The sequence below is a fragment of the Nicrophorus vespilloides genome, unplaced genomic scaffold, assembly GCF_001412225.1.
Source record: "Nicrophorus vespilloides isolate i.1.1-1 unplaced genomic scaffold, Nicve_v1.0, whole genome shotgun sequence".
Taxonomy (NCBI): domain Eukaryota; kingdom Metazoa; phylum Arthropoda; class Insecta; order Coleoptera; family Silphidae; genus Nicrophorus; species Nicrophorus vespilloides.
This window is the reverse complement of record NW_017095648.1, coordinates 189535-214915: the sequence shown is the minus strand read 5'-3', so window position 1 is coordinate 214915 and position 25381 is coordinate 189535. Positions and strand designations below refer to the sequence as shown.

Here is a 25381-nt window from a genome sequence, read left to right as displayed (position 1 = left end):
CTCCACAAAGACAACAGAAGAAGATGTCCCACAGTGTCCAGAAAACCATCCCTGGGACACGACATATTATTGGTGGCAGCGGTAGGATTTGTCTATTCTGCATTTTGGTTTCTAGTTGAAAATACGAAGAAACGCCGCAAACAGTCACTGTCTTCCGTGATATTTGTCTATTCTGCATATTGATTCTATTAATGACCTATAACAGTCCTCAGTGGTACCCAAACTTCAGTGGTTGGACACAACAATCAATTATATCAGCAATTATATCATACAATCACAGATAATGGATTTTCAGGATGATTTGCCTTTGCTTTTAAGCACTCGGCAATTTGAGATAATTTTTTTTTAATAAATATTTCAAATAAAAAATAATATTTTTATAATATTGAAAAGTAACTGAATACAATAACAAAAATAAAGTATTTAAGGAACAAAAGAGAAGATTATTTCTTTGTGGAACGACTGAAAGTATTAGTAGACCATTGACCCTAAACGCCTCTTCCTTTCAGAATTGCGTCAGGTGGTTGATACAGTTTTCCTTCTACCTGAAACCACCCCAAGTTTATTTTTTTCTTCAGGTAACAACCGAGGGTGTTATTTCAACCTTCCCTTTTCAAAACCATTTTACAACCGACCTATCTTTCAACAAAAAAAGAGACCCTATATTACTAAATACAACACAAACACTTTACAGTGTAAAGTTTACACTGTGTCCAAATATAAAATTACGTAATCGTTTTTCGTGATTCTGGGAAAACTTGCTGTACACATTTATAATTACAGAGCAACAACAACAATATTGTCGATAATTCGGAAAAGTGAAGCAATTATAGCCCGATTTTCCGCGTAAATAAATTAACGTTTCGCTTTGGCGAAAACATTGAATTCAAAATAAACAAAAAGAAAAACGAAATTTCGCATTAAATTATTAATTAGCTAATTAAAATATTGTAAATGTTATTTCCATATGCATCGTCGATGATTAATGTTCAAATTTACAAACACAGTACACCAATGAATTACATTTTAAATTTTGTAATAACAATTTTAATTATCAACAATGAATGTATAGTAATAATACAGATGTGTTTTTATGTATTTTTAGTTTTACAAATGTTTTCACTTCATTATTATGAATTGTCCACTTGATTTATCTGTCAATATAAATTATTTTATTAAAGCACTTTTGAAGCATTTCCAAAATAGAAAATCAACCATGTCATAAATATCATATTTTTTCATCAGTTTCATGAATTTGTTTTAGACTTTTTGAAAACAAAAAATTTTGTTTGCAATAATTTTTTTATCCTCTTTTTGTTTCACAATGAAAAATATGTTAAATAACTTTAATAAATATAAAAAAACTAAATTCTAATCTATTATTAGTTTAAATTTTGAAAATCACGAAACGGAAATTTTCTGATTTTAGAAATTGCTGTGTATAATTTGGCGGAGGATTTGAAAATTATAAAGGATAAAAAGCTATTTCATTCATATTTACATATTTTTTTCCAATACCAATTAAAGCGTCCCTCGTCAGCACGGATTTAGCAGCCGGATCCCCAATCTAATATCATTTACCAGAAGGTAAAAGCAACCAAAAAAAAGTATATATGGGTTCAATTTTGGAGCGGTCCCAGACCACGCACGCAACGTCTGCAAAAATCGCCGACGGGAGCAAAAAAAAAACAGAAAAAATAATGGAGTGGTGAAAGAATGAAAAGAAGCAGTAACACACACACACAAAAAGTTCTTTAACCTTTTCCGCATTTCATGGGGGGTCTGCACGTGATTTGGCGCCGACATGCGATTAATTATTACTCGGGGTTACGTATATATATACACACACAGCCATATATATATTCACAAACACCGGTTTTCTGTTTATGTTTGCGAATTGCGGCCCACCCCTGCATTAAGTAAATAATGAAACGGTTTTACTTTTCGAGTCGCCTTCGAGGCAGAAGAAAAACAGAAACAAGAATAAAAAAGGAAAGGAAAGAAGGAAAACGGAACGTGCGTCCCCTCTAAACAACTTGAAAGCACACAAAGGAAATGCAAGGTAGAGAAATATTAAATTAAATATTGGCACGAAGTAGAAAAGAAAAATTGTATTACTTCGAATCATGAAAGTGAATTGCTTCGTGTTTTATTTAAGTTGTAATTTTGTAACAGTTTGTTAAATTATTTTATAACAGGGTTGAAGTTGGTACAAGTAAATTGAAGAATAATACTATAACATCATAACTTGTAAATTTAGGACTTAAAAATTGATGGCTTGTTTCAAATTTAGATCTTATTGGTTTGACCCCTTCCAAAATTTCCGGATATCACTCGTATAGTAAAACATATTAAAAAATACACAAGTTTTAAAAATGATGGAGAAGGCGCACAATCCGGGACTTCATTCATTCATTCGTTATGCGAAACGTCGATCGTTAAGCGAGTCATTTTTCTCGTTAAGCGAGGTTTCAGTGTATTACAATATCATAAACAAATTGTACAATTTCGTTTTATTTATTAAGTAAACTTAGTAGAACTTGTTTTACCCAAAACATTTCCTTGCGGTACTCCTGATTCAATAGATCTTTAATTGCTTTTCTTTGAATTCTAGTATAAATTTCATTTTAAATATTACTTTCAAAGAAGAAAAAAGCTTATGAAACATCTGACTGCATCGTCATAAATCTACTTTTACCGGTAAATGTTGAAAATAATAAATACGAGATACAGTTTTTGTATATCAAGATTAGGTTAGGTCACCGGCAAACAAACAAAACAAAATAATTGTGTTTGTGTGATTAGTTTTTTTTGGCGTGACAACTTATATATTTTATTTACATATATGAACATTTACCGATTTCATTGGGTAAGTGTATACATTTCCCGGAAATGTGGGTAAATGTAAGTTGAACACATTTACTGGGAAATGTATACTTTATTATATATATATTATATAACATTTACAAATAGTTTTTGGAATTGTAGTCTTATTTCATCAATTTTCCATTAAGTTACAAAAAAATGAAGAAAAATAGTAACGAGATGAAAACAATAAATCAATTCCATTGGATTCAATATATAAGTCTGCAACAACAAACGTCTATGAAATCCCAGGATTTATGTTATTCTAATGTCCGGCTTTAAGTGGTTTCCAAGCTTTGTCGTTTTAGATTTTTTTTTTCATTGATTATTTTCGTTCGTTGCGGAGGCCAAGGATGTATTACGGATCCGATGCGTGCCATTTATTATTCTTTAAATAAATGGAAATAGTTGGCTGTGAGCCAGTCCGGCATTCCCAGCTTTGATCCATTATAAATAAATATATATGAACGTACAAAGAGAGAACGAAAAAAAAACACAACGTTGCAGAATTCGTACGAGCTGAATGTATAAACTTCACTAATTAATTGCCGCAATAAATGACACCTATATTTATTGCGCTTTCAGTAGACAAAGAATTTAATATTAAAACGAAATTTCAACAGGATTTTTTTTTCTATACAAACTTTCACACATGATATATAAAATAAAATGTAGTTTCGTTTGGCCAAAATGACACTTATTTAAGCTTTTATATATAGAGAATTTAATATGAAATAGAAATATTTTTCAAAACAAATTTTCACACATGAAATAATTTCGAGTAAATTTTGTTGATTCATACATAAATAAATAAACATATATACTTAGAAAAGTAGAAAATATATCAGTAAGTATATTATTTTCGAAATAGTCTTAATTCATCAATTAAGTAATTTTGTATCGGTGGCAATCGCAATCCCGACAACCGAAATACCGTCAATCAAATTCCCGACGTTCGAAATCCGGATGTTTGAAATCCCGACTGTATCGAAATCCCGACAATCATAATCCCGACTATATTAAAATCCCGACAACCATAATCCCGACTGTATCAAAATCCCGACTATATCAAAAATGTCTACAATAACATTTTTAAATTATTCCGGAGCGTAATGACTTTTAAATTGTTATTAATAATAAATAAAAATTAATAATCTAATTGTATTTGAGATTATTTCATAATTTTAAGGTTTATTATGAATAATTCAACATAATAAAATAAATTAATCATAATTTATTGTTATTAATAATAAAAGTGTAGCACAAGGTGACTACGATCCGAAATAATTTAAAAATGTTATTGTAAAAATTTCGATATAGTCGGGATTTTGATATAGTCGGGATTATGTTTGTCGGGATTATGGTTGTAGAGATTCTGATACAGTCAGGATTATGTTTGTCAAGATTTTGATATAGTCGGGATTTAGAACGTCAGGATTTCGATATAGTCGGGATTTTGAACGTCGGGATTTCAATAGACGGTCTTTCGGTTGTCGGGCTTGCGATATAGACCCATTTTGTATATTTCTGAACAAAAGTCAACGAAAAAAAAATCTTGTCCAAAATAAAATTGATTAAGATTGTAGTCAACAAGAATTTTGTTAGAATGTTATAAGTTGATATATGAAAAATTTATAATTAAAAACGTTGATAAAAATGAGTTATTTTTAGATACAAAAACATGATAACCATTATAAATAGAAATCAAAGTATGCATGAAACAAAANNAGAGAGATAAGGTGCAAGGTGCATGATTAATTAAGAACGTTGTACTATAATAGTACCAGCGTTCAGATAGGAAACGAATAGAAATAAGAAAGGTCATTAGCATTATAAAACCGAAGATTGCTGAAATTGATTGAACGGTGTATCAATTAGCTAATAGTTTGCGATAACATAATCAGCAATAACTTTGTCAGTAAATTGCTGTTGGGCAAGTGCAGACCATTAGGACGGATGGAAAATGAGGCTCATTAACGGCCGGAAAATAACATCGGGATCAAAATATCGGAGTAACCCGTGACATTGATAAACGATATCGCCTCTGCGTGACACATTTGCGTATTTCCATAGTCGCCACTGCTGCGTTCATTGCATCGGCGCGATTTATATTTTATCGTCGCATTGTGGGCAGCAATCAACAACAACTACAATGAAAAAAAAAACTACGAATAAAACAGCACGAACAATCGGAGTAAAGGCATGTCCAGCCTCAATTGCGTAACGTTTCACGTGCAAAACTGAGCGGGAAAAGCGAGCACAATGAGGCAAAGGAACGCAATGGAAAGATACTCAATACTATTACAATCGATTCGATTAGTCGCGCCACTCGATAAGGAGTTGGAGCTGACCGTAAAAGGTAACTTTAATTGTTGTATACTTTGTGTGCGTACTTCGTCTCGTTTTTTTTTTGTTCATTATTATTATACTGGTAAATATTACATAAATCGCTGGAGAAAAGCGAATAGTTGGATCGAGCGACGCAAATAAATGGGTAGATAAAAGAAAAACAAACATTGCGAAGAGAGTAGCCATGGAAACCGGTATTGTTTTATGGTGGTAATTAAGACGTGCACGAACAAAACGAATGTGGGAATGCATAAACCATATAGCAACAATCATCGTAAGGCCATTAAAATAAATTATGCTAAATAATGAAAAACGGCGGGAATGAAATTAAAAACGACTATGGAAGAAGGAGCAGGAAAGAGATGGACGGTGAGAGAAAATGAGCCTACACAAACTAATTGCGGATAGAGACGGAGAGCCTCAAGGCTAACACGAATTAAAGCGTTACTTGCGTAATAACGACTGCATATCGGAATGCAAATAGTTTGCGAGATTTCTACTTTAAAACTCACTTTGAACGGCTTCAGCTGCTTGTAGTCTGTGAATGCTATCTCTCTGTCCAGCAGGAATTCCACGGGCTGCTTCTGGCCTCCCAAATCCACAGTTGACACCAGAGGCATGAAAGTCTGCAAAGACATAAGACAAATTAAAATATGCAAGATATACAAAATATAACTATTTGATGATATTAGAAAACTATGCTTTGGTATAACCTTGAGAATTGGAATAGGTCCAAGTATAACTCCTAGAGGAACTCCGAAGTACAAAAATTTAAGAGTACATTACAATATAAACAATGCATATCACTTACACTGAATTCTAAATATAACAAATTAGGAACCTCAGAAAATTATGTTGAAATAACCTTGAAACTTGTAATAGCTCTAAAAGAACTTCATGTGATAATAATACAAAACTTATGTGAGTTCCAAATATATTATATTAAAAATGTTATTTTAGTTATGTTATTCAATCCTTTTGAAAGTATATTCTGTGCTTTGACTACTCTTTTACAAATATTCAAGACAACTTTTTCAATACCAAATTGGTTAGAAGCTGCTGCATTCATATTGGGTAGTTTAGGTTAAAATCCTATATAAAAGCTATATTTTGGTTTTATATTCAGTCAATACTAAGATGAAAGTAATTATAGTAGTATAATGTAATAGTTACGTAAAAAGTGGTATATATATATTATACAGGAAGAATAGCTAATTTCAGATGAGATAATTAAAATTTAAATCAACTGGATTTCAATCAGAGCAAGTCCAAGAAGCTCGAGGCAAAATCGAAAGCAACCGTTTATGTTTTTTTTTGCATGTAGACGGCACATTCCTGTCGAGCAGCCTTATCAACGCCAAGATCATCATACAAGTTCAAACTATTATACATGCATCTCTCGTTCGTTACGCTTGCATTGTCCAACAAAGAAACAAAGCGAGAGGAACAGCAACAACAACAAAAAAAAGTAACAAACAAAGCAAAACGTGAATGTGTGCTTGCAGAAATCACGGAGGAAAAACCATCCGCAGCAACAATGGTGCAATTTTCCGCGCGGCACAATTGAAACGGGTCTCTTGAAAGCAGTCCCGTTTCCGGTGGGCGGAAATTTAATGCCGTTCCGAAATTGGATCGCGATTACTAATCCGAAATGCTACACACAGTAACGAACGATAATTGCGGAGGGCGGCCCTAATTGATTCCAACCTAAATATACACAAACACACTAGTAAATCATGTGAGAGAGATGGAGCGAATGCATGTATACTTAGTGAAACAGCGAATGGATATATTCAAAGAGAAGGATAGAGAGAGAGAGAGACACGTGTAACGATCCTGGAAGATAGCTATCTTCGCACAACACAATTGCCATACCTACTGTTGTTATATAATAGGCGAATGTAGAAGGATGGAGGAAGAAGCTGACTGTGTATATGTGTCTGTGCGATTATTCTCTTTTTTTTTCTGTATTATTTGCCCCGGTTTCTTTCTCTGCTGCGACGAAGGGCGATGCCTGAATGCGAGAGAGGGCAATAAAGATAAACTTTGCGAGATATCTTCTGCGAAAAGGGAGCCGGAGTAGACGTGGAAACTTTTGTTGCCGACGTGGATGCTGCTCGCATAAATTTGGCCAAACCAAATTTATATGGATTTGATATACTAGGCACACTTTACCCGAGTTTCCTCTTCCCATATTTTTTTACAGCCATTTAAATCCGCAAACTTTTGTAACATCCACCTCTATTCTGCACACCTTGCTTTTACCTGTCCATTACAATTTTTCTCCACAACCTTTACTACAGAATTAGATTAAAACATTCATAGCTTTTTTTTCTATATGATATGAGTAAGTATTAACATGTATGCGAAGTTATGATAGGTCAGAGGTCGGCAAATTTATTAGCCAAAGAGCCAAATATGAAAAAATGTGAGCCAAATCTACTTGTTTAGTAAACTTTTATTACACTAAATAAATAGTACACTAAATAAAACTAAATTCCATACTCAATAAATATTTGTGCCAGAGCCGCACATAAGAAGCCAAAGAGCCACATGCGGCTCTGGAGCCGCACTTTGCCGACCACTGAGATAGGTTAATGTATGGTAGGTTAGGTTAGTATAAAATAGGTTAAAGCAGGATTTCCTCAACTTTTCTTGCTAAATTTTCAGAATAGTTTGGGAAACCCAGAGTTAGGGAATGGTAAGTTAGGTTATGGTAAGTAAAGTTTGGTAATTGACGTATGTATCAAATACAAAATGATTACATGAGGTTAAGATAGGTTAGCTCTGGATTGAGTTTAAGTTGGGTTAGTGTACAATGAGTTAAAACCAAAAATTTCTTTTAGTAAATATAAAAAAAATTGGTTTAAAAAATTATACATATTCCAAAGAATTGACAATCCAATGAGTTTTAGGTTAACTATATGTATACTATCAATAAATAAACTACGAGAAACTGTAATAAATGAACTAAAATTGCGAAAATTATTATGGATCTAACTATAAATGTTCCAAGGTGGGATGAAAATTATTGGCGACATATGAAAGGAGAGGAAAAATGAGGAATAGTCATTATCCTTGACCCGCAAAACCGCTCAATCTACACGCTATTTTTTTGTAAAATCAAATGCTTCGCTGAAAGACATCAAAGGTTTGTGGGTCGAGGGAAAGACGCGAATCGCAAACGCGGCAGCTTCATCGCCCGTCGTCGAGTGAAAGTCCAATTATCCAATGTTAAGTGTACATCATTTTAAGTTTCCGCAATTCTGTTTAATCTCACTGATTGTAAGTACACAAGTATTTCATTCGGTGAAGCGTTTAACACTATAATTAATCACTTTAATGAAAAAGTATGTATTATCATTGGAAATTCTGATAGATAATACTGAAGAATTCCTAAAAGTTATATAATTAGAAGGATTTGTCCAATAATGATCTGAACCATACTTCTATAAAAAGTAATGGGGATTTGCTTTTGGTTGAATTGAAACAAAAGAAATACTAAAACTATTGATGCAAATACTGACAATTAATCATTTGTGTGTGTTTTTATTTGTTTGTAAATATTTATTTGTACGTTACTAATAACAGTTTCATGCTCAATTCTGTGTAATGCTTTGAAAAGAAATACTAAAACAATTGATGCAAATAGTGATTCGCATTCCTGCAACACTAGTCATTGTAAATAATGAAAAACTCGACGTTCGCACACAGCACGCTCGATTGAATAATGAAATCCGCAGTTAATGTGTTGTTTCATAATAGCGGAGTTTTGCCGGTCGGACATTTGTTAATTGAAACACGACCCAATCCCATCATTATTATTTCGCCTTCAATTCATTAAAACACATCCGAAAATGAGATTAATAAACATGCATCATGTGCATCAATCAACTACACAACAATACAACGAAGCTTTATAATGAAGCTTCAATTTCAGATTAAAAAAACTTAATACTTGGATACAAACTGTACTTTGCCATCATCTCACAAACTTCTGCTTTATAATTAACTACAAAAAAAATCATGAAACGTTTAATTAATTTATGAAAAATTTGATTACAAACTGTCGGTAAATACTATTCAAATCCGACCGACGAATGTGCCGTGTACATCCGCATCCGCGCTACGAAAAAAAAACTCACGTACTGCAATAACAATAAAACGTATTACATGGAACGCACACAATAGATTCATTTTTCGAATTGTTCACCTTTACATGCTTCCCTATTGTATCAGTGAAATGAAATAAAATTAATTTGCTAAAAACAAAATATTGTATACAATTTTCGAAGCAGAACACAATGAGCCGCATAAATATTTTTACTTCATCTAGAAATATATATAAAAAAAAATGTTAACAATTTTCCAATTACCTAATGTACAAATATTTAAACAAAAAGATATTTTGTCTTTGTTTAAATAATTTTTATATAGCCACTGTTTTTATTTCATTTAGTTTATATTAGGTTGCTTTATAAATAAGGTTAAGTTTTGTTAGGTTAGGTTACGTTTGAATTAGGTTGGATTACAGAGAAGAATATGTTTCGATGAGATTAGGTTCTAATAGAGATTGTCCTAGTTTCAAATGCACTTCAATATCTTTGTTAATAAATTATTTCCAAGTTATTGCTAATTTGTTGGAAAATCTAATATTCCTTGAGTCGTATCAAGTCCCAAACTGTAATAATTTAGCATGCGTCAGTGGTATCACGATGACAAGTCCTAAGAGACAACATCATAATTGATGACTACATCGAGAGCATCTGAACTACGGCAAACTACGGTGACTCATCCGGCCTGCGTTCGCCTTGACCTAGAAACGCCAGATCCGAACGATTTAACATGTACAACACGAAGAAGAGGAAAAAAAAATATATAAACGCTAAAGCTTTTGTAGGTCGAGGGGAACGAAGATGGTAGCACAAATCGCAAATTCAAATATGACTTCATTGCATCGGAGTGAAAGTCCAGTTACCCAACGACGACCGACAGTAAATAATAATAATAATAATAATTGCGAACAGGATTTTTCCTTTTTCGCGTTTCCCATGCGCGGCTTATTATTAAGTTTGCTGCTCGAACGAAGTTAGAGGTCAAACGAAGGTGAACAAAATCGTACTCGCTCGGGTGAGAAAAGGAAAAACGCATAAATATTAATAATAATAATATAATACAATGCAACGCACGATAATCTACAGTTGGTTTTGCGCATAAATCTCGCGCGCGAGTAACGAATATTAAAAGCCGCCGCCGACGCGACCTCACCTCCTCTTCTTCATTATCCTCCAATCATTTGAAAGTCAATTGCTGGAAAATATTGCAGTTTTCCCCTCAGGTCTGACCTTCACACAGTGTGCACGACTAGAGAAACTTGGATGTGCATCTGCTGTGAGGAATACACCAGAACAGTACGATTCCCACAGTTCGCAAGCTTTCATTATGCAACGTCGAGGAGTTTCTTTCCTGAAAACATCTAATTGCCACTTTCTTCATTCCTAGTAAAAAAATACTGAAATTACGTGAAAAGAGTTGCAACTGAAGTTTTTAATTAAAATGTATATATAGTGGATTTTGCTATTTTTATATAGTGTGCAATATTTTGTTTCTGATGTTGATGCTTTTGATGTAAATCCTATTAAATTTATATGGTTTTGAAATAGATGCAGATACATGTAGTAGCGTTTGTGGGTCGTCGGGAAGTGTAATGAACGTTGGACTTCCGTTTGTAAATCTCGAGTGCTAACAGATCGTAGCCACCACACACGCACGCACTTCGAGCAGGATGATGAGATGAAGAGAGGAGCTAACAAATAAACAAACAAAACGAGAGAAGCGGATTCCTCGAGAGTGCGCGTTCTGCGTCAGGTAAAATGCGATTGTATATATGGCAATTATCATGATCATCAGACGTGTGCGTGTGAGAAAGGTGCAAAATAGAGATGGACAGATGGCGAGACATTCGAGTGAGTGTGCGAGAGAAAGGGAGAGGAAGAGGAGATGAGGCAGAGAGCAGTCAGTCAGAGTATCCAATTAAAGTGGCTCCAAATTCCGCGTGAGTCACGTCGGTATTTATAGTCGGTGGAATCGAATACGAGTGGTGTAGTCGGGAGGAGGAAAGAGATGGCACGGCGGTTTGGAGTAGTAGATGCATTCCTGGATGTGGAGATGACGCGGTTTCATTATCCCTGGAAACGTTGCGCGACGCCGCGCCAATTAATCCGACCTCCAGGATCGAACAACTTTCGACTCGACTGCACTTTTTACAGTTAGACGTGACACACTTTCGCTTATCCACGGCTCCGCTCCGTTGGAAAACTGCGAGCCATTTCGAGCTAATAACTTTTCGACTTTGTAGTAACCTTTACTACTCTCCTTTCAAGTCGTCCCATCTCTCTACAATCAATCCCAATCAACATTTAACCATGTGAGAAATTGCTACAATTGGTTTCCTGCCATTATTTTCTTCAAAATTATCAAGCTTTCTAAGTCTTAATATGGATCTTTATAATCACACTTTATACCAGGAATTTCAAGTTCCCAATTACTTGAAAATTTTACAATTATTTTCCTATTTTGTATTAGGAATTTAAGGTAATATTCACTATAATTTATGCAATAAATCAACACTATTTCATTTGAAATATATCTAAAAAGCTATTAGTAACTTGTGCATTCGTTAAATTATGGATCACGGACAAAATCCCCGACTACAGAATCTACAAGGTCGAGGATGTACCTATCCTGATGAAAACCCAGAGGGCTTTGCAGTTGCAGGGATTGAAAGACCCATGGCTACGTAATGAAGTGTGGAGATATAACGAGAAGGAGTTTGGAACATTTTTGTCGCGCGTCAAGATGACTTTCTTCAGGGGATTCAAGTATGGTTTTGGTGCATTATTGGTCACCATCGCAGGAACTGCCCTATATGACAAAATGTTTCCCTCCAAACATGATCATGACCATCATTAATTTAATAAACTATTATTAGTAGTCTAATGTAAATAAACATTCAAAATGAAAAGTTATTATTTCAACTCTTCATCAGAATCTTTCCATAACCATATAGATCTTGAATTTGTTTCAACATTCTTGACAACAACATAATTTTCTTCAAAAAAGTTTTAGGTAATATAAAGTCAATTTACAATTATTTGTCTGTAAGTTCTTCCAAACTAGTTTTATACAGTTTTTGATAGACAATCTTCATCTAATTTTTCACTTATTGCAATATACCTTATATATTCAATTAATTCTTAGGATACATCTCCAAATATTCAGCTTAACATGATTACAAATGTTTCGAAGTTTAGACCATTGATGTTCAAGTATAATCATGATACAACATGAAATGAATTACAACCGCTGCCGCTCCTATTGTGTGTACAGGTTTATTGTGCGTAGCACAGGAGACTCGAATGCAATAAACTTAATCCGTAAATACGAATCGTGAATAGAAACTCTAAAAATAAAGATTTATCGTTGCGAGAGAAGGCGTCTGCTTCGCCATTGTTGCTGACACAGTCTTCGAAATTACCCTTGATTGTGCACCGACCACAGTGTATCTCCTTGCTCTCTCTCTGTCTTCTCTTCTCTTCCTCTCTTGACCCAGGCTGCGTCTTGGGTGTTTTGTGTGCGTTACACGTGACGGGGCAAAGCCTTTCCTCCTTTTGTTCCACAGCAGCATGAACATTATTTACGAAATGAGATTGGAATGGTAGAGAGTACTACGACAGCGGCGAACGAACAGGACGAGGAAGGGCACTGACCCATAAGGCCTTTTGTATTTATTGCCCAGATCTCATCTGGCCCTTATTTGGGACAATGGCCGCTGCCGACGCGCTCTATTATTATTATTAGTCAGGGGTATTTATCTTCCTTTCTCCTTGCGCCATTTGGGCGCATTCTATTTCACGGATGCGACGACGAACGACGTACGTAATCGTTATACGATACGATCTTGACGACACTGGATCACACGGCGAATTGATGAATGGAAAAATCATTCAATCGCTATCAATTACATTGCCAATACATCAATCCCTTCAATAAATAACTCCAAAAACAATATATGAATTAAAACACTAGTTTTTTTTTACATTATATACAATTATACCTAAAGTCTTAAGAATCTACAATTGAACTACTTTTGGGATAATTCTAATTTATGGATTTTTTTATTAAACTAAAATAATACATGAATACGTAAAGTAAATAAGTAAAGTTTTGTAATTTCATAAAGAGTTGGAAAAAAAGTAATAGTAAAGATGTAAGCAATCTTCTTGAAACAAACTTGAAAAAATTAAATTAACTGAATTCACAGATATTGTCATATTTGTTATGTAAGGCTTTTACAACATTGAAATTTCATCTTAGAATGATGTTTCTACATTACAATTGAATTTGCCTAACATCAATAGACTAATAATTTGATCCCCAATCGATTTAAATGCTAATTAAGAGTCATGAATAAACATGGGACGTACAAAATTCGCTACACTATTAACAAGCAGATAGGAGAGTTTAACGATTGCAATTTGCAAAACTTTCCATTCATATTCAATTACGAACAGAGTTCACTAAAACGAAATGTATTCATCATCTCATTCCTTTTTCGTACCGTTTCGCACGCAAAATATTTGCACGAAAGAGTTTGCATTTTGCGCCGCCGTCGGCGACTTCTGTCCTCCCCCCGACGCAGACGTGACTCTGACCCACTTCTTGCACACCAGAAGAGTAGTTGTAAGAGGAGGAGATGAGAGTTTCACACCGTTCTCCACATTTTATTTCTCACCTCACTCACTCTCTCTCCTTCCAATCCTCCCCCGCATTATACACACACATAATTGCGCAAAAACGTTACGTAACGAATAATCTTCTGTTTATTTTTTTTTCTCTAAAGTTCGCGTGTCGGACGGTTAAGCCGCCTTTTTTTTTCGAGCAAATATTCCGTTTTCGAGTAGACGTAATTGCGTTTTGTAATGCACTTAATTGCATGGAAATACCGCGGTTGCGGAGTCATGCCTAGCGCTCGTTATACAATCACACACATACACAGACACATTTATAGAGTAAAATGGAAGCCAATTAATTTTCATAATTATTTGCAATTAGAATGCGAATTGCGTTCTACCGTTCTATATGTGTTGCGAGTGTGTATGGGTGCCGTTCGAAAGTTCAATAACATTTTTTAACACACTTTCTTGACATTGAAATGTACAGTATTTATTAGCAGAATTAGAGAGAATGAAAGATATACAAAAAAAAATATGTAACGTTTTCTAGTTGTTTTTTTTTGTGTGTTATGTTTCTTCTTTATTTTCGCTGCACAGACACAGCCAATAACATTTTTAAATAGCCCAACTGGTTCAATGCCAAGAGCTCTCCCCAAACGAGAGAGAAAGAGGACTTTCCACATGGGATTTTCAGTGGAGCGATTCCATTCAGATTCTCGAAATAAAGGAGAAGATTTATTTCGGTTTGATCTCCTACAGGTATAATCCGCTTTATGTTCGTCTGCCTTTTGCATCTTGAGCTCAACTTCCAGTATTTCCTATACAAGATCTTCTAATACTTTTCTCAGAATGAACAAATTGAAAATGTTGACTTTATAAAGACATACATTTCCTTAAATTCAATAACTCTAAAAACGTTTAAAAAGAAATATTAACAAAGTATATATATTTACAATAGATGTAAATGATCTTCAGCATTGGAAACTTATAAATGAAGACTTCTCAAACATTGAAAAATATGTGGAAAGCAAGAATCAAAATTTGAAAAAGTTTCCTAAAAAGAAATTAATATACCAAAACATGTAAATGTTTCATTATTTCATAAATTGAAATGTATTCAGCTTTTGTGCAAACTCACAATTAATTTAATTTATTTATAAAACAAACCCATCGTTTTTTTTTAATTCATTTATATAATTAAAGCTAAAATTGAGCAAACAACAAATAAACCATTAAAAATCATAAAAATAAATTGAATAAAATATAAATATCCAAAAAATGAGCAATAACATTTTTTTTCTTCAGTTTGCGGTTATAAAACTGTTTTGCATTTCGCGCTTCTAAAAATACCTGGATCACCAGATTCTCCACTCCCCGCGATGAGTATTGCACGAATCACGGTACATCGCGAATGAATTTGTTTCCTAATTAACACAACACTGCCACTTCGAACGATCACAAAATATTAACAATTGAAAAAGTTGACTTTATAAAGACATACATTTCCTTAAATTCAATAACTCCTAAAACGTTTAATAAGAAATACTAACAAAGTATAAATATTTACAATAGATGTAAATGATCTTAAGCATTGGAAACTTATAAATGAAGACTTCTCAAACATTGAAAAATACATACAAAATTGTCCAATATTTTCTTTAATTGCGACTGAGAAACAAGTAGAAACCAAATTACAAAAGCAAGAATCAAAATTTGAAAAACTTCCCTAAAAATAAATTAATATACCAAAACATGTAAATGTTTCATTATTTCATAAATTGAAATGAATTCAGCTTTTGTGCAAACTCACAATTAATTTAATTTATTTATAAAACAAAACCATCGTTTTTTTTAATTCATTCATTGCTAAAATTGAGCAAACAACAGATAAACCATTAAAAATCATAAAAATAAATTGAATAAAATATAAATATGCAAAAAATGAGCAATTATTTTTTTTTCTCCAGTTTTGCATTTCGCGCTTCTAAAAATACCAGGATCACCAGATTCTCCACACCCCGTGAGTGCACGAATCGCGGTGCATCGCGAATGAATTTGTTTCCTAATTAACACAACACCTCCGCTCCGAACGATCACGAAACATTAACATTTGTAATAACATGCAATAATAATAATAAACAACAGACTTCAACGAAAACCAAACAATTCCACGAATATCAAATACGTATAAATTTAAACACTAGAATTTACCGAATTAATAGAAAAAAACTTTTGTTTTCACAGAACTGTTATTGAATTCACTTCATCAAATAATAAACAAATCCAAAATTTAGCAACATCAAAATTATCGAAAATAATATGAACAAACAAAAAAACTCTTGTTTTCATGTAATTGATATAGAATGTCAATAATAAACAAAATAAATATATATATAAAAAAAATCAAGCAGTGTATTTATTTCATTTACTGTGTAAATATCGATTCGCAGGAAAAAAAAAACAAATTTTTATGCGATCTAAAAATAGGATTTATATGTTTGCACGCTTAATTAAAAAATAAAATCGTTTGTTTTTTTTTTGTGTTGATTCCCTGTATTCACTTCGCTATTATTATACCAGTATTAATTATTTGTTGTGATTGAATTCGAAACGAAAAACAATACAAAACGTAATTGAATTTGCGTTAGTCAGCTACATAACAACATGTATACGCTTGTTTTGTATCACACAAACAGTTGTTAGGCTTCAAAATATAATGTATTGAATAGTATAAAAATTCAACTAATTTATTTTGTATCATTTTTAAACGTTAGATTATAATTAACCAGAGATGTAACAACAAAAATGTAAGATTGTATACAAATTACATTCATCGTAATTTTCATCAACATTCAAGGAAGAGAAAAACATCGCCTGATTTCGCGTTTAATTAAAAACGGAACATTTTGATCTGCTTCGTATACATCTTCTTTTATTTTTCTCCTGTTTGTTTGTTCTTTCTGCTTCTCATTCCACTTCGTTTATTTATTATTTTTTCTCTCTTTCTCTCTTTGTACCTTCTCCGGTCGTTTATATATAAATTTCTGTAATGAAATTTTGCTCGTCGGGAATTTTCCCGAAGTGAAAAGCCACTCGACGTCGGAGTTCAGCAAAGTTAATTATATTTTCACAAGTTCCCAGCGCAACTTGTAATGTAATTAATTATTGGCAATTGGTAGCTGGTATGTATATACATACACAATTTGGCTATGGGTCAGTGATTTAGTGCCCACTCGACTCGAAAGATATTTACTCCTCGCAAGAGAAAGAGAGAGAAATGAGATAACCAAAGATGTACAGTAAATCATGAGAAACAGTAAGAGGATAATAGAGTTATATTTATACATTGAGAGAGAAGGAGAAAGAGAAATTCATTACTGCATTGACTTTATTACTCATTTAATGAACTCTTCACTAATGGCGCCAACTCAGCGGCACAACAAAATAAAAGGTTGCGTAATCGACACGATTTTGTACGTTTCTATTTTCCTGCTTCTTTCCTCTCCTCTTTTCCCCCTCAGTCCTTGTTCCTTCGACTGCAATTAATTTAAATTGGATTCAGCTCTTTCATCAATTAAGATCGAAATGTGTTCGAAAACAATGTCACCATTTAACAAACGTCCTTTATTCATAGTCAATCAAGATATTTTCTATCTAAGGATATTCTAATTAAAGTTAATTTCTAATAGTCCTGGACATTCTTAATGTAAAATCAATCAATAATTATATAGTTATTACGTCTTCAATTTTACCAATTATTATTTAAATTGAAATTACATACTTTTGTAAGTGAAACTAATTTCCAAGTATTTCGTATCCAATTACCAAAGGCGTATTTCTTTATGTTTTTGCTTGAAATTGAAGAAAATTATACGTTTTAAGACCTGAAACTAAATATACTGAAACTTCTTTATGTCTTGATTAGCTTTCTACAATTGTGTCGCGACGGGGGCATCCATATCGAGTTTCTTTAATTTGCCAGCGACGTGAAATCGGAGTTCGTCGCGTGCAAAACCATTTATTAGAGGTATTGTTGTTCGAAGGAGAGCTGAAGTCGAAGCTTGGAGGACGAGCCGCAGCGATCTGATTAAAGCCCGTAGTAGAAGTAACGCGATATGTTCTCGTCGCAACGAAGCTCAGCTTCTGCCACCTCTGGCAGAATTCCAAGGCTGGCGCAATCCTTTTAATCTCATCTTACGCGACAGTCAACGAAATAGTAACTCATTCCTAGCGATAATGGATTGTTGTTCTTTCTCTTTTCGCTCCCATTTCCTCGTTTCGTATGCAAAGTGTACTACTTTGAAATAACTACTATTATCGCTCGTTTTTATTACATTGCCTTCGAGCATATTTCAATCAGACGTCTGCAGACTTCAACCGTGAACATAATGCATCATCATAATTAAGGCAACAAAGTAGTCGTCGGATATAAAACACCTTAATGGTATTATTAGTGTAACCTACAACGATGGATGTCTTCCATCAAGTACTTGATGTTTCATAAACAACACAATGAAGATTGAGCATAAAACAAGATTCCTGAAGACTAAAAAATGAAAACCACTTTTGATACAACTTGAAGTATCATCACATTTTTTTTTAAGTTAACTAATGTATGACTAAGAGTAACAACTATTGTAATTAAGATTGTTAAATCTGAATATTAGTAAGTGAAACTTGGAGATTAAAGATTCCAATTGGAAAACATAAGAATTTATTCTGAATCTTAAACACTTAAGGATACGTACTAAAAAGAAGTTATATAAATGACTTAAATTTGGAAATCGTGACACAAAGAGTTTTATACAAACTACATACATAAACGGAATATTTCAATGAGAATGATGTGATGTGATGGCAGCTAGCAGCATAAACACGAAACCGTACCCGAAAATGAGTTTCTTCATTCGTTTTGCGTGTGGATGGAATCAGACGATGGAATAATATTAACGCTTCGTGCCTCGTTCTTTTACTGTTTGCCTTTCCTTCTTTATCGAAGAATCGTTCGGTTATAATAATACTCAAGCCATTTCATATTCATAAGGCGTGAAAGTGCGCCGCGGAATACGTAAACGCAAAACTGGATGTAATGTGAATTGTCCGTAGAGCGAACGCATAGCATGTATAAAATAAATACAGCACACACACAACAGCAGTGTGAGTGATATTGGCTAAATTGAAAGTTCGACCTTCGAAACGAGACACACATTTATTACAAGCTCACTGCGGTACTCCGATTATTTACTTATACCGTTCTTTATTTATTAATATTTTTTTCTTTCCCTTTTCGCCTCAGGTACGTATATTTATTGGCATGCGATAAGTGCATTAATTTTCACCGTAATCGCGGAAAATTATATAAACACGGTTTGAGTCACCGCGGTTTTCGAGCTACGAATCTGATTAGATACGAGTTGAACGAACTTATAATGCGGAAAAAAACAGATTGGAATAAATAATAAGGGTGTTCGTGGTACTTACGAATGCTGGCCACAGCAGGGAGCCCTTTGTGTGGGCGAAGGGGTCGCTCGTCCTTTCTGCCCAGCAAAGGGCCTGCTCCACCATGAACACGTGGAACAGGCTGTCTTTGTAAATGCTGATCCATTCCCTCCTGTGCCACTCGACATCGTCATATTCCACCAGCACCTGCAACAACAACAGAAAAAAACGATAAGCATTAAAGAACGGTGACTTTCAAATGACCTCTGCATTGGCGCATTACGTTCTCACGTACCGCTCGATATGCTTCAATCGATTTTGCAGATTTTCAACTTCGGGAAATCCGCCGTTGTTCGATCAACAACACCAATCTTGCTTTACCATCGTAATGCACATAATGATTTCCTTTAACGCGACTACAAAATCGCAATACAAACAGGAGCTGTCGTAGACTCAACAAGTTGATACTTCAGATATACTCAACAACCGTTGCGGTTGTACAGCAATTCCTGATTATATATTGAATTACCAAGTTTTCAGTTATCATCAGCTTAAAAAATACTATTTTGTTATAGACAACGTTTACTTGAAAAAATATCTTCTTTTTTAATTTGATATAGATATGAAGATTAGATGAGATGAATGCAAATATCATCAAAACTCTCTGATTTTGTTCCCGTTTTTGGAAGATTCGTCTGCGCTGCTGCATCGCCTTAATTGCTCAGAGATAGAGGAAATCCTCTATTTGTATTACCGGACACGAACCTCTCTTATCCTTAATCTTATATTATATGTACTTCGGGGGGGAATTTTAATGATTCAGTCCGCGTATTCGGCGCCCGATTTGCATGCGCCGCGCGGCCCGCCTCTCTCGGACCAACCCCGTAAATAATTACATACTCTCACGTAAATAGACTCTCTAAGCCTCACTTACCAATGGATATTCCCACACCCAAAAAAAACGAGAAATTGAAAGAGCGAGCAAGAAAGAAATACTACAGTCGCGAAATTCTTCACATGCAAGAAGTACCGCTCAGAACAACTTCTTTATTTCTTTCATATGAGTAATCTTTAACGTTTTATTTCTTTATTTTTCATAGCCTTAACAATCTAGCGGCACTCAAGCAAATACTGTGTGCATACATGTTTTACCATATGTAATTTATCATTGCGTATTTTCACTTTGAACCAACACATTTATAATTTAACATATGTATCGTCTTCTTGATATTTGACAGCTTACAGAAAGTTAAGCAACGTGTGACATTTGCATAGGTGACTTGCATATCTCTTAAGTCACAAGAAGTACACTCAAATGTATATCAATTACTATAACCAGAAGTTATGAAATAAAATACCTTTATTTTTTAATTGAAAATGTTGAATAAGTTGTGTGTAGCAATGATTAAGTAAAAATAAGATTTATGATTAACCAGCAGTAGAAATCTCAATTAATTTATGTAAAAATAAAAATATTGAATTAATTAATAAAGACTTGATTAGTTTGAGCATACTGAATAAAGATCAGAGAAGCACCAAATTTAATATAAAAACCATGAAAATGTTACAAGAAGTAAGTAGCTTTTACTATTTTCTATCGATAGGAAAAAAAATGTTGTGAGGTGAGTGAACTATTTAACAAAGAATAGTTTAACGTAAATAATCATGCGAAGGATACTTCCAAGAGTAGACAAAAAAAATGTAAGAGACACAGCACATTGTTTAGCATATAAACACTTTGAATAAGTTGCATGCGATAATAATATTAAAGCCAAGGCCGGGCCGGGGTGAGATCATAAATAAAATGCGCTCGAACCATAATACACACACGACGCACGCATTTTTATTGGCTCCGCGCTTTATGTAACGTTCATATTGCTTCTTTTTTTCTTCTTCTTCTTGAAACTGTCTCGCTTTTCGTTTTGGCCATCGGCCAAGGAATTTATTATTAGAGAAGTGAATGAGCGTCGTCGCCGCCACAGCCGCCTTCGATTGGCTTCAGCTCGCCTCTCGCCATCCGCGAGGCATTGTCTGCGAAATTTATTTCCATTCCTCCTCGCGTCGAGCGCGAAATTTGCATAAAATACTGTTACGTGATTTTGCAAGAACGAGAGCCCCGGGGCCAAGGCCGAAACTTTTCGTTACTTCTGAATTTATTTATTTCTGTTTCTTCAGTATAAATACAAATATATGTTAAGAAAATAGGTTGTCAAAAATAGTTGATGTCGCGTTCCGCTAGATGGCGTGTCAATTGTGCGAAAACAGCCTAGGGAGGATGCCAGATCTCGCGTGTCCCACATCCGCGCTCCTCCGAAAAAAACAAACGAAATTTATCGCCGCTATTCCAGTCGCCAAAGGCCTATTTATAAAGCACGCGAAGCATGGAAAATATGAATATTGTTGCGATAATAAATAAATTCAGGATTGGCGTCAGGCATGCCAACCAACATCGTCGATTCCACCTAAAAATAAATAGCACACTTTCACTGTCCGCACGAGAGACACTGTCTTCCGTTTCATTTATTTTTTGTTTTTTTTTCTCTATTTCTCTCCCCTTCCATTTCGGTTGGCACTATCGTAAATTACCGGCAACGCTCTAGTTAAATTCCTCTTTTATTTTTACTTTTATTCCTCTCGTTATCTGTGCTGGCGCTGACAGTGCAATTTTATTGCGCGATTAACGTTTCTGTGTTATATCCATTACCCTACGTAACGTAACGTGCATGGATGGGTGTTCGTGTGCGTGCATGAGTAGTCTACGTTGACATTTGGAATTAGTTTGATCCTCGCGCAAAACGGAACCAAGGACAAAGTAATCGCGTTCAAATAAATTATGTTTCCGCATTTTTTCGCCTTATATCTCGAACACACACAACGTAGTGTACGTACACACACGATCGTGCATCCTAGATTATAGAGGTCATTCCAATGACAACGCTCGGATCTATACCTCCGAAACAAATGAAGTCTATTATCCATATGCACCTACTTTCTTACCACCACTTTCATTAACATGTTTGCCTTTTGACATAAAATGCCAACAATAAACTCATTTTATGATCTCATATCATTAAAATTATTTAAAATTTTAATGTTATAACATCATCAAATTCTATATCTAATTAAAGTTGATTAATTCTATTAATTTTCATTGTCTAAATCACCTTAACATAATAATTCTAATGATTTACTATTAAATTGATTATTGGAATCATGTGCATCTAACCTAAACTAAGTTAACCCATAATTACTACACTACTACTATCACCATTACTAATTACTATCATTATAAAGTTAGGCAATTTAACTTTGATTGAGCAAAATTAGGTAATATTTAATTTATGAAGCCATTAGATTAAGTCAGGATTCGTGGATCATTCAATAGATTATCATTGTTGTTCTCATTTTTTAATACCATAATTTTTCATTTTTATCTGTCACTGAATTTGAATTAAATAGAGTTAACCAAAACAAATCGAACGTGTCCTAACAAATCTGACTTGTTTATGTGCAAATTGGGTGTATATCGCAAGCCCGACAACCGAAAGACCGTCTATTGAAATCCCGACGTTCGAAATCCCGACTATATCGAAATCCCGACTATATCAAAATCCCGACTACCATAAAAATGTTATTGTAGAAATTTATAATAATAAAAGACACTGTCGGGATTTCGATATAGTCGGGATTTTGACATAGTCGAGATTTCGATATTGAAATGTTATATAAACTTCCCACAATCAAATATTTTGTAGTATGCAAACAAAAAGATTAAAGTTCCATTGAGCAAACTTCGCATGAAATTTGCGATTCACTGGAAACCTGAGAATGGCGGGAAGACACAGACAGCTACACCCAGCTGTGTTCTTAATGCAGCAAGCTTTGCTATTAATGCATCTGGCGTGATTTAGATGCATTGTAATCATCCATTTATGCGTATATAAACGAGCTGCCTTTGCTGCAAAGATCAGCACTCCCAGGAGTCGTTAGTTCAAGCACACGGCCATCTCGCCAACGTGTATGTGTTTGTATCCCCCTTATCGTCTCCGCAAAATCAGCAACATGTTGGCATTCCCGCATTCAAGGTTACAGTATGAAAAATCTTAATGGAAATCGCTAAAGATCGATATCGACACATCGCTCATGCATTTCCCATTAATACCACTATCATTACTGACGTAATTGATTTACGTGTATATATTTGTTCATTCGTGATCCTAACATTTGCTATAAACATTAGTATCTTTTAGACGCTAACGCTAATAAATTTGTTTTGGAAATCAATGAATTTTAAACAATTTGCATTTGTGTAGGAGCTTTTCCATGATTATTTGAAACTACTGAAATGGAATGTATTATTCAGAAATTGTAAGCCCCGGATTTAACTGAATTCCAGCAGTTCTATTAAATGATGAAATGGCGTATTCCTAGCATAATTCCATTCTGATCGTGCATAAAATATCAAAGCAATATTTTTTTTTATTACCGAACCATCAATAAATCAGGAATCTACAAATAGAATCGGAACTCACAAAAATACACACACACAAAAGTTGTGAATTGGTTTGAACTTTGAACCTTGTCGAAATTGTATAAGTAAATAAAAGATGTAAACGATTTCGTAACAGCAACAAATTCAAGAATTTGTGTGTTCTTTTTATAAATATTTTTTTATTTCGCGTTAATTGAATAGGAAAACGGCGCTCTCTGACGTCTGGTTTTCTGTGATTTATGCGTGGACGTTTATCAAATGAACATCGATTCGTGTAGTGTAGTGCAATAATTTATCCTGCCGCAAAATTTAAATATAGAATCCACTGCTCGGACCGTTTATATAGAACGAGCAACAATTTTATCTGAAAACCCGCATAAAAATAATACCAGGAAGCGGCGAAGCTCTCTCCTCCCACCGAACATTCTTTCCAATTATATATGCATATGCATGCATAATAAACACACGTAGTACCGTAGGGATTTCCCTGCTCTCCCTGCACGAAAAAAAAAAAGCAACGTCGAAAGAATGCATTGTTAACGCGGTGTATCAATTTACTGCTTGCAACGTGCACACATTTCATAATTTTCAAACTTTAGAGAAAACGCTGTAGGGACAAGATAGTTTTTCTAATAAATATTGTAAAAGTTTACATTTGATAAACGTCCCAATTAAGAAATTTTAGCCTGTGATATAAATGATAAGTATAATATTAATTGGAATAATGTTTCCATTAGTTAGAGTAAAAGTTAGCTGAAATTGGAGATTTATGTAGATTAAGTGAAGTTACGTAATATTAATTTGGGTTAGATCATGTTTGCTTAGGTTGGGTCATGGTTGATATTAGTTTGCTGAACTTAGACTGTATTAGAATAATTTTGGATAAATTACAGATTAAATTTAATTCTGTTAATTTTTAATAATTTTTTAAAATTAAGCTCAAAAATTACCAAAATTAATTTTGATTATCAAAATATTTATTATTGTTATGTTATAGTGTCAATTATTTATAAATTGGGTTAAATTAGAGACAAAAAGCTATGTTCATTCAATTGATGTCATAACAGGAAGTATTATAATTTGACAAGCAATTGTATTCTTAATCGCTCTTAATCCTGTCGGGTCTAGTATATTATATAAGTTTTACACGTACGTTTTTTAAACGGAAAGAAAGAAAAAACTATTGGAATTGGTGTGTCGGAATAAAAGAATGGAAATAACAATGGTGTAGAGTGTAGGCAATCAGAAGGAATCTCTGTTTTAATTAAATCCGTTCCGTCTCCCTGGGATGTGGAAATTTCAGTTCAGTCGCGGTTTCGCTCCAGCTCTCTCTCTCTCTGTTGCTGTAATGCAATTTCTCAGTCTATCCTTCTCTCTATTCCCGGCAATGGTGGTACGCAATGAAACGTAAAACAGAATTGTTTGTTATTCATGGCTTATATAATTAAGCGTTGCATGCATATTAAGCAGAGGCCTATTCATATGCATGCACATATCCTGC

General features: G+C 34.0%; 1 protein-coding gene across 1 annotated transcript in view; it reads right to left on the bottom strand.

Moving 5' to 3' along the window:
- Nucleotides 1-25381, bottom strand: part of LOC108558856 (probable JmjC domain-containing histone demethylation protein 2C) — a gene marked incomplete at its 3' end in the record, with an annotated part of 105700 nt that overhangs the window by 23591 nt on the left and 56728 nt on the right. Inside the window, exons 2-3 of the mRNA XM_017915891.1 lie at nt 19431-19595; nt 5727-5840 (exon numbers count right to left, since the gene is read on the bottom strand). Coding sequence (XP_017771380.1) covers nt 5727-5840; nt 19431-19595 — 279 coding nt within the window. The remainder of the gene's footprint in view (nt 1-5726; nt 5841-19430; nt 19596-25381) is intronic.